The sequence below is a fragment of the Chionomys nivalis genome, chromosome 6 (genome assembly GCF_950005125.1).
Source record: "Chionomys nivalis chromosome 6, mChiNiv1.1, whole genome shotgun sequence".
Lineage (NCBI taxonomy): Eukaryota > Metazoa > Chordata > Mammalia > Rodentia > Cricetidae > Chionomys > Chionomys nivalis.
The window spans coordinates 6,174,954-6,190,098 of NC_080091.1; the positions used below are offsets into that span (position 1 = coordinate 6,174,954).

The 15,145-nt window shown below is 55.2% G+C and overlaps 1 protein-coding gene across 3 annotated transcripts in view; it reads left to right on the top strand.

Annotated features, from left to right (window-relative positions):
* The window catches only part of LOC130876120 (histone-lysine N-methyltransferase, H3 lysine-79 specific-like), a 42,621-nt gene that overhangs the window by 22,544 nt on the left and 4,932 nt on the right, over window positions 1–15,145 (top strand). For all 3 annotated transcript variants that reach the window (XM_057772561.1, XM_057772559.1, XM_057772560.1), the window contains exons 8-26: window positions 2,536–2,591; window positions 3,156–3,235; window positions 5,907–5,975; window positions 6,373–6,479; window positions 7,146–7,187; window positions 8,260–8,367; window positions 8,470–8,701; window positions 8,945–9,058; window positions 9,412–9,503; window positions 9,590–9,691; window positions 9,875–10,012; window positions 10,387–10,512; window positions 10,646–11,130; window positions 11,239–11,374; window positions 11,812–11,958; window positions 12,562–12,688; window positions 13,198–13,775; window positions 13,950–14,155; window positions 14,937–15,001. In XM_057772561.1, coding sequence (XP_057628544.1) covers window positions 2,536–2,591; window positions 3,156–3,235; window positions 5,907–5,975; window positions 6,373–6,479; window positions 7,146–7,187; window positions 8,260–8,367; window positions 8,470–8,701; window positions 8,945–9,058; window positions 9,412–9,503; window positions 9,590–9,691; window positions 9,875–10,012; window positions 10,387–10,512; window positions 10,646–11,130; window positions 11,239–11,374; window positions 11,812–11,958; window positions 12,562–12,688; window positions 13,198–13,775; window positions 13,950–14,155; window positions 14,937–15,001 — 3,010 coding nt within the window. The remainder of the gene's footprint in view (window positions 1–2,535; window positions 2,592–3,155; window positions 3,236–5,906; window positions 5,976–6,372; window positions 6,480–7,145; window positions 7,188–8,259; window positions 8,368–8,469; window positions 8,702–8,944; window positions 9,059–9,411; window positions 9,504–9,589; window positions 9,692–9,874; window positions 10,013–10,386; window positions 10,513–10,645; window positions 11,131–11,238; window positions 11,375–11,811; window positions 11,959–12,561; window positions 12,689–13,197; window positions 13,776–13,949; window positions 14,156–14,936; window positions 15,002–15,145) is intronic.

Below are 15,145 nucleotides of genomic sequence, written 5' to 3' on the forward strand. Positions count from 1 at the left end.
GAGACTGTCCACAGACCTTAGTGCCTCTGCTCTTTTGCTCTCCAGACTGAGCTGATGGGTTTTCGCAATGGCTAAGTCTGTGTCTGACCATGGCCTCCTGGGTCTCACCATGGTGACCTTTTTTGGCCTTCCCCAAACTTGTGTGGGGCCTTTGTCAGTCTTCCCCACTTGCTTCATGGATGCTAACCTGCTGTGTGCTGTTCCCCTCCTTTTCCATGTTGGTAGATGCACTGTGACACTGTTCCTTAGGGGATATGAGCAAATGTTTCCCAGATAGGGAACCAACAGAGCCCAGCTTGGAGAACTCTCGAGTTTTCCAGTGTTTACTTACAGAAAGTGTTGGTGAGGGACACTTAACAGAAGCAGAAACGGCTCACAGACAGCTGCATCACCAAGACACTCACAAAGCTGGGAATCTGGAATGCACTGCATGGCGTAAGGCAGCATGTTAGGCTGGAGAGCGCCCTTTCCAGGTGTCTCAGTAGGCCTAAGCCTCTCCCAGTTGTCTTGACTGGTGTGACAGTGTCTCTCAGCAGTCCTTACCGCTCCTGTATGCCTGGGGAGGGAGAGCCCAGCACATCCGCTCCGCTCCTTTTCAGGGACTTCCTGTCTGAAGGGGCCTCCCTGCAGGGTGGAGTGTATGGAGATTTCCTACACAGCAGCAGACACCTTGCTTTAGGCCTGTGCTTCCATCCTGGGCCAGATAGTTAGGACTGGCCTAACACACGGTGCAGCTAGTTGACTCCCCAAACTTCATGGCCTGCTTGGCTAGGACAGTAGTACTAGGGCCTGCAGGGTGGAACGCTGGGTCCACACGTGACACAGCTGCAGGGTGAGAGGTCTGTCCTCAGCAGGCACCCTCAGGTTCCTGGAGTGGAGCCAGCCTGCGCCTGTCTGTGCAGCCACGTTGCAGGACCCAGCGGTCAGCCACGCAAAGGCAATCAGCAGAGCTAGGGAGGCCATCTGGGCTTGCAGAGTTCTTCCTAGGAGTCTTAGAACACGCAGCAGGTCGTTCTCATCCAGAGATGCAGAGACCCAGCACCCAGGGCTTCTCTGCTTAGCTTAGACTCTGCAGCAGGGGAGATGGAGGCATGGTCTCTGCTGCAGTGCTTAACTTAGGGGAGAGTGGGAGCCCAGAGCCCAGGTCTCCTAGGCCCAAATGCTCCCCTGCATTTGGGGAATGACTGAAACCCCCATCTTCAGGGCTGGCTGGTGTACAGCAGAACAGAGTCAGAGGTTGCTGAGGAGTAGATTGGAGGAGAGGTGGGCCCTGGCCTGGGGTAGGCTCAGGGACTGTGCAGCCTCCAGGGGCATGCAGGGCTCTGACCACTCCAGCCCAGGTCCACTCTGCCTCACTGGAGGACGGAGGCTGTACAGCTGCTCCTGTCTGGGAACAATCTTATCCTAGCAGGGTGGGGAGGTAGCCCTGGGCCTGCAGCTTGGCGGGTGCTCTGTCATCCTGTCAGCCACAGCTCATGGTGGGTGGAGTGGGGGGACTCCAGTGTGGGCCTTTGGTGTTGCCCATGGTCGACATCCCTTAACCTTTGATACGCGTAGATCCACCACTTCTGCTCAGATCTGCCTGTTGTGTTGTTCGCACTGCGCGGCAGGTAGTGCATCAGATCTTTGCTCCTGTTCATTGCAAAGGAACTTTCCAGCCCAGTGTGGCGTCCTTGACAATGGACAGACTATGCTGTACATCTGTCCATCTTTTCAGGAATGTTCCTGTCTTTTGGGTTTTGTAAACAACTAAACAATCCCACTCCCACCTCATGACCTCCATGTAGAGTGGACTGTTCTTTTCCTGGGCCATATGCCTGGCACTGCAGGTAGTGGGTGGTCTGCAGAATTGTAAACCCAGATTGCTTGGGAGTCTGGTTTCAGGTAGTCAGGATAAAAGCACAGAGGCAGGTAGATCTCTGAGTTTGAGGCCAGCCTGGTCTACAGAATGAGTTCCAGGACAGTCAGGGCTACTGTATTGAAAAACCAAAAAGAAAAAAAGGGGAGGAAAAAACAAGCTGTTTCCCTTTAACACACTCTGGCCTGAAAGAGGTGGAATGGTATCAGTGCTGACATGGTCGGTCGTGGCAGGCTGCAGTTTGGGGATCAGTGTGCAGCAAACATATACTAATGCAAGGTGCACAGAGGTGACCTTATCTGCGGACACAGTCCTCATGGTTGATCCAGTGGCTTCCTGGCCACATAAATACGTCTCATGTCTGTAAGGTCTGCAGAAGTTCTGTGTGGTGCTGCTTTTTTTTGGTGGGGGGGCACAGTCTGGGTGCAGAGAGGGTTGGCTGGCCAAGCACATGGCACTGTGGCTCCTCACCTGGACCCACACCATCCTCTTGTCTGTCCCGAATTGGTGCTACTTCCTGCTGGGGTTTAGGCCCTGCCCTTGCAGAGCTGTCTACTGGCTGTCCACAGTCACCTTCCCACCCAAGATCCAGCTCATTCCATGTCTCTCACAGCAGCTGCGGGAACTGGGTTTGAATCAAGCAAGCCCATGAGTAAACGTGTTCCTTTCTTTCTTAGCTGGAACGAGGTGACTTCCTCTCAGAGGAGTGGAGGGAACGGATCGCCAACACGAGGTACGGCCGGCTGTGGGCTGTGCTGCTGGCTGTGCTGTGGCCTCTGACTCTTGTCCCCCAGATGTGGGTGGCTGCTGTGGAGGGTACTGCAGGGCTACTGCTTCAAGAGTGCCAGCCCCTCCTCGGTGCTGGCCTGCCTTTGGTCTTACATGGGGTGCGGGCAGCCCCTGTGCTGGTCCCCTTGAGCAAACTGCTGTCCTTGTCATGGGGTCCATCAGGGGATCTAGGTGTTTTGGGGCCTCACCTCTGTGTTTTCTGCGGGGGGGGGAGGGGAAGGAAGCTGCCTGCTCATCAAGTGCTTGCGTTTGCTTGTGCCCTGGGAGCAGACCCTCCCTGCATTCTGTTGCCAGGGAGTGCTTCCAGGAACTGGCGCCTGGTGCTGGACTCAGCCCAGGTGGTTTGTGCTTGTCTCCTGCCCCTGCTTTCCTGCTTACTCTGCTCACCTCAGATGGGTGGGCGGGGGAGGGGGCGCAGCACCTGGCAGGGACCAGCAGCAGGCTGTGTCCAGGCTGGGACTTGATGTGCATAGCCTCAGTTTTACTGAACTGAAACATTGTTTTGCAGTGTTATATTTGTGAATAACTTTGCCTTTGGTCCTGAGGTGGATCACCAGCTGAAGGAGCGATTCGCAAACATGAAGGAAGGTAACGCAGCCCTCCTGCCCATAGGCCTGCTATTCCCACAGTGTGGGGGTGGGGAACATGCAGTTACATCAGTTTGTCTTGAGAGGGCCTCAGCGATCCTCCCTATTCATGATGGGTAGTACATGGAAGCCCCAGGCCCCACCTGCTTCCTGCTACCCATCCGCAGCTCCTGGGCTGCACAGCAGAAGTGAGGCCCCGGTGACTGAAGGCCCTTGGTGCCAAGCGTACCCCCAGACAGCCAGCAGATGGGTTGAAGGGCTAACCCAGCTCAGAAGCAGTCTCCTGCTGCAAGCACCAGCACCAGGGCTCTTCGCTTGTGAGCTCATGATGTGTCTGCACATGTGTTTGTGCCCGTCAGTCTTTGGTGATGGAGAGATTTCGTGAATAAGGCATTGCGTAGAGCACACACAGCCTCTTGCATAGGACTGGGCCGTCTGCAGTGCATACTGCTGTCCCTCTGCAGGAGCAGGAATACCCAGACTTTCCCAACCCTATAGCTGTCACAGAAGTGACGGGTGTTTGCTGTAGGGCCTGTCCTCATGCTTTTACAGTTAATTACTTGAGGTGCTGGGGATGAACCTTGTGTGCTCAGCAAACACTCCCCCGCTGAGCTTCACCCCTGCCTCACATTCTTTCCTTCATCCCTTCATTTGTGTTTTAAAACGGTCCCATTCTAGACAGGGCTGGCCTAGATCCATTCTAGTCTTAAACTCAGTCATATAGCCGAAGCTGGCCTTTAACTTTATCGCGATACACACCACATTAGCCTGCTTGGGGCCATATCTTGACTGAGTCATCCAGTCCTAGATTAACTTGTCCCTCAGAGCTAGTGTGCTCAGTTATTTGTTAGGTGGGCCAGGCTCTGATGACAGCCAGCCCCAGCCTTCAGTGGCAGTGTTCTGCCCCTTCCCTGTCCTGCCTTTAGAGACCACCCTGCGGACTGCTGCTGCAGTGTTGTTTAGTGTGCTCTCTGTGCTGCGACAGACACCATGACCAAAGCAATCTATGGACACCAGGGCAGGAGCTGCAGTAGAGGCCTTGTGGGAAGACTGCTGACTGGCTCACACGCTTTTCTTCTGCTACTTTTCTTGCACTCCTCAGGAGCACGCGGTGATCCTCCCACACCAGTCAGTCAAGACAGTGCCCCACGGGGACTGCCTGCAGGTCAATCTGCTGGAGACATTTTTCTCAATTGAGATTCTCTCTTCCTAGAAGGCCCTAGTTTGTATCAAATTGCCCAAAAGTATCCAGCACAAACACCTACTTGTGGGTGTTCCTGGTAATCAAATTGTTCCTGTGGCCCTCTCTTGACTAGGCTTTCCCCTTCGGCCTACTTGTGCTCAGTGGTTGCAGGTCATTCCTATCACTGCTTAGGGCAGCTCATAGGTGCTGGCCAGACTGGCCCATGGCCTTTCAGTCTGAGCCATTGGTGTTTGCTGCTTTCCTGCACACTGGAGACATGGAGCTGACCCTGCTGTGGTCTGGCCAGGCCCTTTTGCTGGTGTACAGTACTCAGAAAGCAGGACATGGAGGGGGCTAGAGACTGGTTTACTAATATAAGCAGCTGCGTACACATTCAAAGATATGTGTGTTTGTGTTGAGAAAGGAGTCTCATTATGTAACCGAGGCTGTCCCAGAACAGTGTTGCCTCAACTTCCCCATTGCTGGGATGACAGACATGTATCACTGTGCCAGTGTGGTCTTTTGAGTCTCTTTGTTTAGCTATCAATGGGTGTGGGATTCAGGGCTGTTCTAGTGATCAGGAGGCCAAGGCAGGAGGCTTAGAGTTCCTAGGCTGGCCTAGGCTTCATGATGTTCTCATTCTCCCCTCTCCACCCCAATACTTCTCTTCAATATGGAAGGAATCTGCACCATTCAAAAAAATTAGGCTGGGTTTTGTTTTGAGGCAAGGTCTCTATGTAGCTCTGACTGTTGTGGAACTCTTTATGTAGACCAGGCTAGACTACTCTCAGAGATCTGCCCATCTCTGCCTCATACTAGGATTGAAGTTATGTGCCTCCATACCTAGACTTCCATGTTTCCAGTTCTTCCTCTGTGGCTGTCACGGGTTTGAATCTTTGTGTGGTTTGGCATGGCTCTTCTGCCTCTTGTGGCGCAGTTCTCATTCTTGTTTTCTGCCCCGGCCTCTGCCTTCACCTCTCTAGCCTCAAGGGCTTCAGCAGCCAGTCAGCTTCTCAACCCTGTTCTCTGGGACTTTCTCTGTTGTGTCTTTTTAAAAACTGGAATCTTGCTCAGTTTGTCTTCAGACTCATGACAGTCCCCCCTCTTTCAGCTGCTGGAATGCCAGGGTAATCACTGCGCTACACTGCCTGTGGGTCTCCTCAGTGCCTTTGTTTCAGCTCCCCTCCTGGTAACACATGGCTTATAGCAATCTCTTTCTTGTGCCTTATTGTTGTACTGGGTTCCACCATGACCCTTTTAGCAGGCACCCAGTTGTCACCACTGTGTAGAGTCACTGTTCTCTATGGCTGCAGGGTCAGGGATGAGCACCAGGGGTCTTGTGAAGAATGCCTAGCATCTCCTGGGCACAGGCATTGTTCACCTGTCTCCTGTCCTGGGCAGTTGCTCATACCTGGGTTTGTGGTCTCCAGCTTGTGTGTGCCTGTGTGGGTTTTTGCGCACATGGCAGTGATGGGCTTCTGTGTTGTAGGCGGCAGAATCGTCTCCTCAAAGCCCTTTGCCCCTCTGAACTTCAGGATCAACAGCAGGAACTTGAGTGGTAAGCTCTGGGCTCCGTGGTGCATAGGGTACCTGGCTCCCCTCGCCCAGTCAGATGGTACTGCCCTGCAGGGAGGGCGCTCACCTAGCTGCTCCCCAGCCTCTGCCCACAGTATGTTAAGCACATCCTCTTGTAGACATGTCCTTTTCAGGAGGGGCCTTGGGATGGGGTGGCCAGCCCTCCTGTGGGTCTCCCTGGGCTAGGCGCTTGGCTGGTCCAGTTCCGGGTCTGCATGCTTGCTTTGCTGATGGCTGCTCTTGAAATCTGATCTCATTCATGTGTGCTCGCCACCTTGTTCCTGACAGGCCCCAGATTATTCCTCCCTTTGGGGATGCTGTTGACACTGGTGTGGGGCGCAGGCCTCCTGCCACAGTCCTGACTTGCTGCTCTTCCACAGACATCGGCACCATTATGCGTGTGGTGGAATTGTCACCCCTGAAGGGCTCCGTGTCATGGACTGGGAAGCCCGTCTCCTACTACCTGCACACTATTGACCGCACCATAGTGAGTGCCCACAGTGCTACAGTACAGCACGCTGCCTCTGTGTGCCTGCTTGTCCTCTACAGAGCTCCCTGGCAGCTCTGGGTCTCAGCCCTTAGTCCACCTGATGAATAGGGGCCATAGTCGTTTTGGCATCATATTATCATATTCAGAGACCTATGGTCTCTGTCATCCCTTCTGTCCTCGTCCCCAGCCTTCCCTGGGTATATGCTGGCCTTTTCCTCATGGCCCCCACAGGGTATCTTCTCCTTGCCAGAATCTTCTGTGTATGGTCCCAGGCTCTGTTCTCCATCTGTCCTGGTACCCCCTGGGCTCCTTGAAGCAGCATGTTGGCAATTCTGCTTTTTGTTCTGTGCCCTCCCTGAGCCAGCAGCAGCTGTGCTCTGCCCTTGGTGCTGTAGGTAAAGGGGCCCTCAAGACTCCTGAACTATGTTGTGAGTTCCCCTGTGCGGTGTAGCAGCCAGTGTTCCCCTCGGGAGGTCCTGACCCTGTTCCTTAGCAGTCACTTGCCACTCGAGGGTAGATGCCCTGGGTTGTATATTACTCCTGGTGTGCCACCTGCAGTGTGTGCTGGTGGGCCTGGCAGCGTGTGGGACACGCCACCTCTATGAGCTGCCTGTGTCCGTGCTCGGGCTCGCTTCTAACAAAGCTCTTTCCTCTTCTCTTTAGCTTGAAAATTATTTTTCTAGTCTGAAAAATCCAAAACTCAGGGTAAGTTTGCTTTTCTCCCAACTGTGAGGGTCATGATTGCTGGCTTTGTATGTGCTGTTGGTATGTGTGACCAAGGTTCCTAGGCCCAACCAAGTGTTATTTCTGCCTCCCAGGCTTTCCGAAGGCCCTCAGCTCTGTAGTGGGTTTAGCATCTATCTTTCTGTAGGTGATGCCGGTTACCAGCGGATTCTTTGTTACCCCGTGCTGTGCATCCCCATGCCCGAGTTGTGCACAACAGTTGAGGGTGCCTGTCTCCAGCACCCTGGAAGGCTGGGTAGTCTGCTCCATGGCAGTCCCTTCTCTAGCCACATCTGCTGCACATTTGCCTGTCTGTCCAGGGACACAAAGAGCTGGGCTTCCACGTGACTTTCCCTGGGGAGGCATGAACAGATGTCTGTTCATTCTGTGTGGGCACTAATAGCAGAGCACAGCACTCTGTCTGCTGGTACTTGGTGAAGTGGTGGGCTGTCAGGGTTACAGGAGTGTAGGCAGGCTGCTGCACACCCCCAAGGAGTTCATCCTGCCCAGCATACTAGAGATAGTGAACAGTGTGTATACTCAGTGAGGGGCTGAATTCTCCCCCCACTCAACCCCCAATTCCACTGGTGCATGCAAGTTTGCACCTCATGGAGGTTAGCTCAGGTACAGGGTTCATGTCAGCACTGGTTATGTTTTGCATAGGCCCTTAGCAAGTGGCTTGACTTTGCCTAGCCGTTTAGGGGCTGTATCTGTCCTGCCTAGTGGGGCAGTCTCCATGACGGCTGTATCTGTCCTGCCTAGTGGGGCAGTCTCCATGATGGCTGTGTCCTGCCTAGTGGGGCAGTCTCCATGACGGCTGGCATTTCCTATGTGTTCTCATTGCCATGTGGTTCTGCAGCTGTCAGTGCAGGGACAGTTTTGGGCTGCAATCGCATGACAGGCCCATGCCTTAACCCACAGAGTGGCTGTGGGGTCCAGGTTAGGCACTGTACCTACCCCAGAGTCTGTGTGTGTGTGTGGCCATTTCTTTGATGCTGGAGTGGAGATGGAGCCTCCAGCATGTTCAGGACACTTTCCCACTGCTTCCCTCTAGGAGGAGCAGGAAGCAGCTCGGCGCCGGCAGCAGCGAGAGAACAAGAGTAATGCAACTACCCCCACCAAGGTCCCAGAGAGCAAGGCAGCTGCCACGGAGGCCCCCGCGGTGAGATGCCCTTCCCTGCACATGCCTGGTAGACAGGGTGCCCAGTGGTGCCGCCCTGAGGGTACTCCTGCTGGCCCTTCACTGCCTGCCTATTTCCTCTAGGACTCTGGTGCTGAGGAAGAAAAGTCAGGTGTGGCCACTGTCAAAAAGCCATCTCCCTCCAAAGCCCGGAAGAAGAAACTGAATAAAAAAGGGAGGAAAATGGCTGGCCGGAAGCGTGGACGGCCCAAGAAAATGAGTGCTGCAAACGCTGAGCGAAAGTCCAAGAAGAGCCAAAGTGCACTGGACCTCCTGCACTCCTCTCCCCCAGCCCCGCCCTCAGCCTCACCCCAGGGTGAGCCTCTTTCTCTTCTTCGTGGCAGAGTCCCCATCCAAGTGACTGTGGGCTCTTGTACACTAGAGTCACCATTTGGATTCTGCTGTGTGCCAAGCCTGTGACTACACAGCAGAGGGTGCTTGGTGGGGTCTGGATGCCACAGCAGTGTCAGCACTCAGATTTGCCAAGCTGAGGTACTGTGTTGCCTGTGGTAGTATAGGGCCGATGGTTGGTGACTGATGGGGATCCTTTCTCCTGCAGATGCGTATAGGGCACCTCATAGCCCATTCTACCAGCTACCTCCGAGCACGCAGCTCCACTCCCCCAATCCGTTGCTGGTGGCACCCACCCCTCCTGCATTACAGAAACTTTTAGGTGGGTCATGGCTTTGATCTTGAAGCAGGAAGTGGTAGGGCTCTAGTCAAGCCTGCTGGGTGGTGTGGAAGAGGCTTTGTTGCGTGTTTGTGAATGACTGAGACTGACTCACCTCAGGGACATGGGGGAGCCTGGTAGAGGTTCACTCCATGGGGAATACTGGCAAGTCTCTTACTTGAAGGAGGGATCTGCTCTCGGGTTTCGGGCTTGAGAAGAGGTGAAGTCACAGGCAGGGATGACCCTGCAGCAGGCCAGGTCAGGTAGTTCCTTTCTGTTGGCCACCACTCCTGCTCCTCTCACGGAAGGGCGTTGGCATCATACACTGGTTCATACACTGTACCATGTACCTCCAGAGTCCTTCAAGATCCAGTACCTGCAGTTCCTGGCTTACACAAAGACCCCACAGTACAAGGCCAACCTGCAGCAGCTTCTGGACCAAGAGAAGGTGTGTGGGCTCCGCCTTAATGTCAGTAGTGGGGTCGTTAGTCGGGTCGGGGCGCTGAGGTCACCTGCTCCTGTCCTCCCTTGCAGGAGAAGAACACACAGCTGCTGGACACCGCACAGCAGCTCTTCGGTCATTGCCAAGCCCAAAAGGAGGAGATCCACAGACTGTTCCAGCAGAAACTGGATGAGGTGACTGGGGTGACCAAAGTTCAGCTTCCCTTACCCTTATGGAAGGACTGACATAGAGTGGCTGGCCACCTTGGAAGCAGAGGGTGGCCCTGGCTGTACCCAGGTCAGAGCTGCATGGTTATTATCGTTCCCTTTGTTCCCTGTGCACTGGGACTCACCCTGGTTTGTCCTCTGCATCCCTAGTTGGGCGTGAAGGCGCTGACCTACAATGACCTGATTCAGGCCCAGAAGGAGATCTCTGCCCACAACCAGCAGCTGCGGGAGCAGTCAGAGCAGCTGGAGAAGGACAACAGTGACCTGCGGAGCCAGAGCCTTCAGCTGGTGTGTGTGTGTGTGTGTGTGTGTGTGTGTGTGTGTGTGTGTGTGTGTGTGTGTGTAGGGGGCGGTGCAGCTGGTTTGTACATAGGCAGGATGGAGGGCAGGATCTCCCACTCGGGAGCCCCGAGGTATGCTGACTTAGTGCCTTAGCGCTGGACTTGGATCTGCTTCTCCACATTCTTGCTGGGCTCTGCAAGGATCACCCCATTCCTAATCACACTAGGGACCCTTTGTGCTGTGTCACACATGCCTTTCTCACCTTGCTTTGTGGGTGGGTATTGACACCATGTGCCACAACTGTAGGAAGTATTCAGTGCACTGCCCAGAGAGACGGGCTATCCTGCTTTCAGCTGCTGACATCTTGTCTGTGCCCACAGCTCAGAGCCCGGTGTGAGGAGCTGAGGCTGGACTGGTCCACACTGTCTCTGGAGAACCTGCGGAAAGAGAAACAGGCCCTGCGGAGCCAGATCTCAGAGAAGCAGCGACACTGCCTGGAGCTGCAGGTGGGGTGTTGGGGTGATGCACCAGACCCCATCTTCCCACCCTCAGAAGGGCATCTGTGATGATGGACAACAGGGGTGTGTGTGGCCTCACAGTAAGAGTCCAGGCTGCTCTGACACACCTCCCATCGTGTAGATCAGCATTGTGGAGCTGGAGAAGAGCCAGCGACAGCAGGAGCTCCTGCAGTTGAAGTCCTGTGTGCCACCAGATGACGCTCTGTCCCTGCATCTGCGTGGCAAGGGTGCCCTGGGCCGCGAGCTGGAGGCCGATGCTGGGCGGTTGCGTCTTGAGCTGGACTGTGCCAAGATCTCCCTGCCACACCTCAGCAGCATGAGCCCCGAGCTCTCCATGAATGGCCATGCCGCTGGCTACGAGCTCTGCAGCACAGCTAGTCGGCCCTCATCCAAGCAGAATACCCCCCAGTACCTGGCCTCCCCCTTGGATCAGGAGGTCGTACCTTGCACCCCCAGCCACAGTGGCAGGCCTCGGCTAGAAAAGTTGTCTGGCCTAACTTTGCCAGACTATACCCGGTTGTCACCTGCCAAGATTGTGTTGAGGCGGCACCTGAGCCAGGACCACACTGGGGTTAGCAAACCAGCTGCCGGTGAGCTACACCCTCGGTAAGCACACATGTATCTAGGGGCTGTGCTGCTGTCTGCTGCCCTGGGGCTGTTGGGCGTGGGCTGCTTGCTGTGAATTCAGCAAGGGTGACTGGCCTTTCATTGTAGGGCAGAGCATGCCAAGGAGAGCACCCTTCCCTACCAGAGCCCCAGCTTGTCCAACAGCATGAAGCTCAGCCCCCAGGATCCACTGCCTGCCTCCCCCGCAACCTCGCCGCTCACCTCAGAGAAGGGTAGTGAAAAGGTAAGGGCTGAATGAAAGAAGTCATCTGAGTGGGCCAGGCAGCCGCAGCATTCACTCCACAGAGCATTCTCAGCTGTGGGATGTATGAAGTTTGGTTTGGGGACCTGGGGAGGAGATGGGGATTAGCATCCACAGGCCTCATGGAGTGGTTGCAGAGGCAGGTGTGTCAGCCTCCCATGGGTGGTTCTGTGTCCTTGGGATTCAGGTACTTACATGCAGGAGTAAGATTTAGCCAGTTGCTTGGGGGATCTAGAGTGGGACCAAGGGGGTTGGGGCCTCCATTGTATGTAGAGAGATGGAGAGGAATTTGGGAGGCCAGGCAGTCCAGGGTGACAGGTCTCAAACAGAGAGAGAGTGGGCAGCATTCTTAACCAGCCCGTATCCTGAGGGTGGCTTCTGCAGCGAGTCTGCAGCTGAGCATGGCCATCTGTTGACAGGGTGTGAAGGAGCGTGCCTACAGCAGCCATGGGGAGACTATCACCAGCCTGCCTGTCAGCATTCCACTCAGCACAGTGCAGCCCAACAAGCTGCCCGTCAGCATCCCACTGGCCAGTGTGGTGCTGCCCAGCCGCGCCGAGAGGGCGGTGAGTGTGCTGGGCCACATGGTAGTTGTGATGGTTGTGGTTGTGCTGGCTGTGGTGGGGCTCCAGGCTCAACTTCAGTCTTTATGTCTCTGTCGGATGCTGTTGAGTTTGAGCATGTGGTCATCCGGGGACTGGCGAGAGGGCATCCGAGCTAATCCTGTTGCCATGTGGTTGGGCTCTGGATGTATTTTGTAAGAAACAGAACAGAGAAGAAATAACAAAGAGGGTTTTAGCCACTCAAACAGCAGTGGCTGACATGGCCCTGTGGGTTGCTGTCCCTGATGGCTGGATCCTAAGAGTGCTGATGTTCACGGAGGATAGGCTGGGAAAACTGCAGTCTTGCTTTCCTTCTGCATTATTTTGAGGGCAGGGTCTTGTGTGACTCGGGCTGGCTTTGAACTCACCATGTAGTTGTAGCTGGCCTTGACATCTGACCACCTTACCCCGTGCCTCTTGCACTCCTTGTTAACTGAATGTGACTTGACCTTTCTGCTTGGATTCTCAGGCCTAGCCCAGCTCTATCCCTTCTTGGGTCCTCCCTGCCCACAGCCCTCCTGCCCCACTGTCTCTTGTTGCCCTGACTAGGCAGGTTTTCTTTTGCAGAGGAGCACTCCCAGCCCTGGGCCACAGCCTCGAGACTCATCCACACTTGAAAAGCAGATCGGTGCTTCCGCCCATGGTCCAGGGGGCAGTGCAGCAGGGAGCAGGAGCCTCACACTGGCACCCACAGGTGATCCCCCCCCCCGCCCCGACCACATAGGGACCTCCTCCTGCTAGGGGCCATGTTCTCTGGGGAGACGATCCCATTGGGACAAACACCCAGCAGGTAGCTCTGAGGTTTTGAGTCTAGGATTCTGTGTGACCAGAAGCCAGGGGACTAGTCTCTAGTTCTCTCCTGTTGATTTGTTTTGAGCTAGGGCAGGGCCAGGCAACTTTTTTTAGGGATACTTAAGGTCTGGAACAGTTCCAGAAAGCTGTCCTGTGCTGAGGTCATCTGGTTCCTGGAGGTTCAGGTGGCGCCCAGCAGGACAGCACCCAGTGTGCCCTGGTGTTTGCAGATGACTGAAATGGGGAACCAGTCTTCCTCTGGGCCTAGCCTGCCCACACTTACCCATGCTATGGCCCTGGTCTACCCTAGGAAGCGGCTACTGACCTCAGCTTGTTCCTCCCAGGGTGAGGTGTTGTTAGAGTGGGCTTGGCCTCCTTGCCTCCCTTGATTAACTGGTGTCTTCATGGAAGGTTTCTACACTGGTTCAGTGGCCATCAGTGGAGCCCTGGCCAACAGCCCAGCGCCTATGGCATCTGGAATGGAGACTGCTGTTTTTGATGAGTCCTCTGGCCCTGGCAGCCTCTTTGCCACCATGGGATCTCGCAGCACACCACCACAGCATCCGCCTCTGCTACCGCAGCCCCGCAACTCTGGCCCTGCATCTCCTGCCCACCAACTCTCGGCCAGTCCCCGCCTGAGTGTGACTGCCCAAGGTCCGCTGCCGGACACCAGCAAGGGGGAGCTGCCTTCTGACCCTGCCGTCTCAGACCCGGAGAATGAAGCTAAGAGGAGGATTGTGTTCAGCATTGCAGCCAGTTCCAGCTCTAAGCAGTCGCCTTCTACCAGGCATAGCCCCTTGACCTCTGGAACCCGCGGGGACTCTGTACAGAGCCATGGGCAGGACAGTCGTAAACGCAGCAGAAGGAAGCGTGCATCAGCTGGAACCCTCAGCCTCAGCACGGGTGTGTCCCCCAAGCGCCGGGCTCTGCCAACTGTCGCCGGCCTCTTCACACAGTCCTCGGGGTCTCCCCTCAACCTCAACTCCATGGTAAGTGTAGGGCCCGTCCCTGCAGGGTGGGGACAGTGGCTGGTGTGCAGCCCCACTGTTCGCTCCCCACCTGTACCCTCACAAGGAGCTGGTGACTGTAGAGGTCTCAAGGGTTAGCTGGCACCGAAACCCTGTCCTGGGCCTGTGGCTCATCTGCCCTCCCTGATCCCGCAGGTCAGCAACATCAATCAGCCCCTGGAGATCACAGCCATCTCATCCCCTGAGAGCTCCCTGAAGAGTTCCCCAACCCCCTACCAGGACCACGATCAGCCCCCGGTGCTCAGGAAGGAGCGGCCCCTGGGCCCGACGAATGGGGCCCATTACTCACCACTTACCTCAGATGAGGAGCCAGGCTCTGAGGATGAGCCCAGCAGTACCCGGTGAGTCCTGGGGGACAGCTCTGCAGGGTGATGGTTGGACTAGATGCTGGCTATCGTGTGGCCAAGTGGCCTCTGTTAGCTATCTTTCAATCCTGACCTCCCTGGTGCAAGGCTGTTTTCTCAATGGGTGTTACCTTGCTTTTCTTGTTGAGCAGTGTAGAGTACTGCTTGTGGGGTCTGTGTGTATCTATGAGGACTTTCTGGGTGTTCAGCCTGAGTAAAGACATCACGTGCCCCTCTCTGCCACCTACATTATGACTGCACTGTAGACTGTTGAGCATCACTAGGTCCCATGCTTACCTTTGAGTGTCACAGTGGAGTTACTACTGCGAGTGTGAATTCTGGTCACGCGTTGGCCTCTGACTTTGATGTGCTTTAAGATCGCTGCCCACTGTCATTCCTAAGGGTCTGACAAATACACTGACCCATTGTAGACCATCATGGATGTGTGTACCACCTGTGAGCCGGGCCTCTGCTGCATTTAGCTCCAGGTTGGCTAAGGCTCAGAATAGGGAAGCTCCTACAGGTCGCCCTACTTTGTATGTATAGTGTCACCATGTGCACAGGCATTCTGGGCTCCCCACCAGAACAGCCCATGCACAGACACTGGGCCCTAGTACTGCTGTTGACCCCGACTTACTCCGGGTTTACTCAGGGGCCCTTCCACACGGGACCAGAGGGCAGCCTTTGGACATTTCATTTTGAGCTGTGCGTGTAGAGAGTCCTCGGATACTCTCTGAGCACTTAGATTCATACATCAGTGACTGTTTTCTTTGCACAGAATTGAAAGAAAAATTGCAACAATCTCCTTAGAAAGCAAATCTCCTCCAAAGACGCTGGAAAATGGTAATGTGCTCCCTTCCTGGAGCCGGGAGGTGTGGGGGTGCCCCGTGCTCAGGACGGGCCAGCCTGGGACTGCATCTGGTGCATGGAGAGTTGGGAGGGGCAGACAAGAGAAGTCTCATAGTGCATGAGCCTCTCACCTCTTCA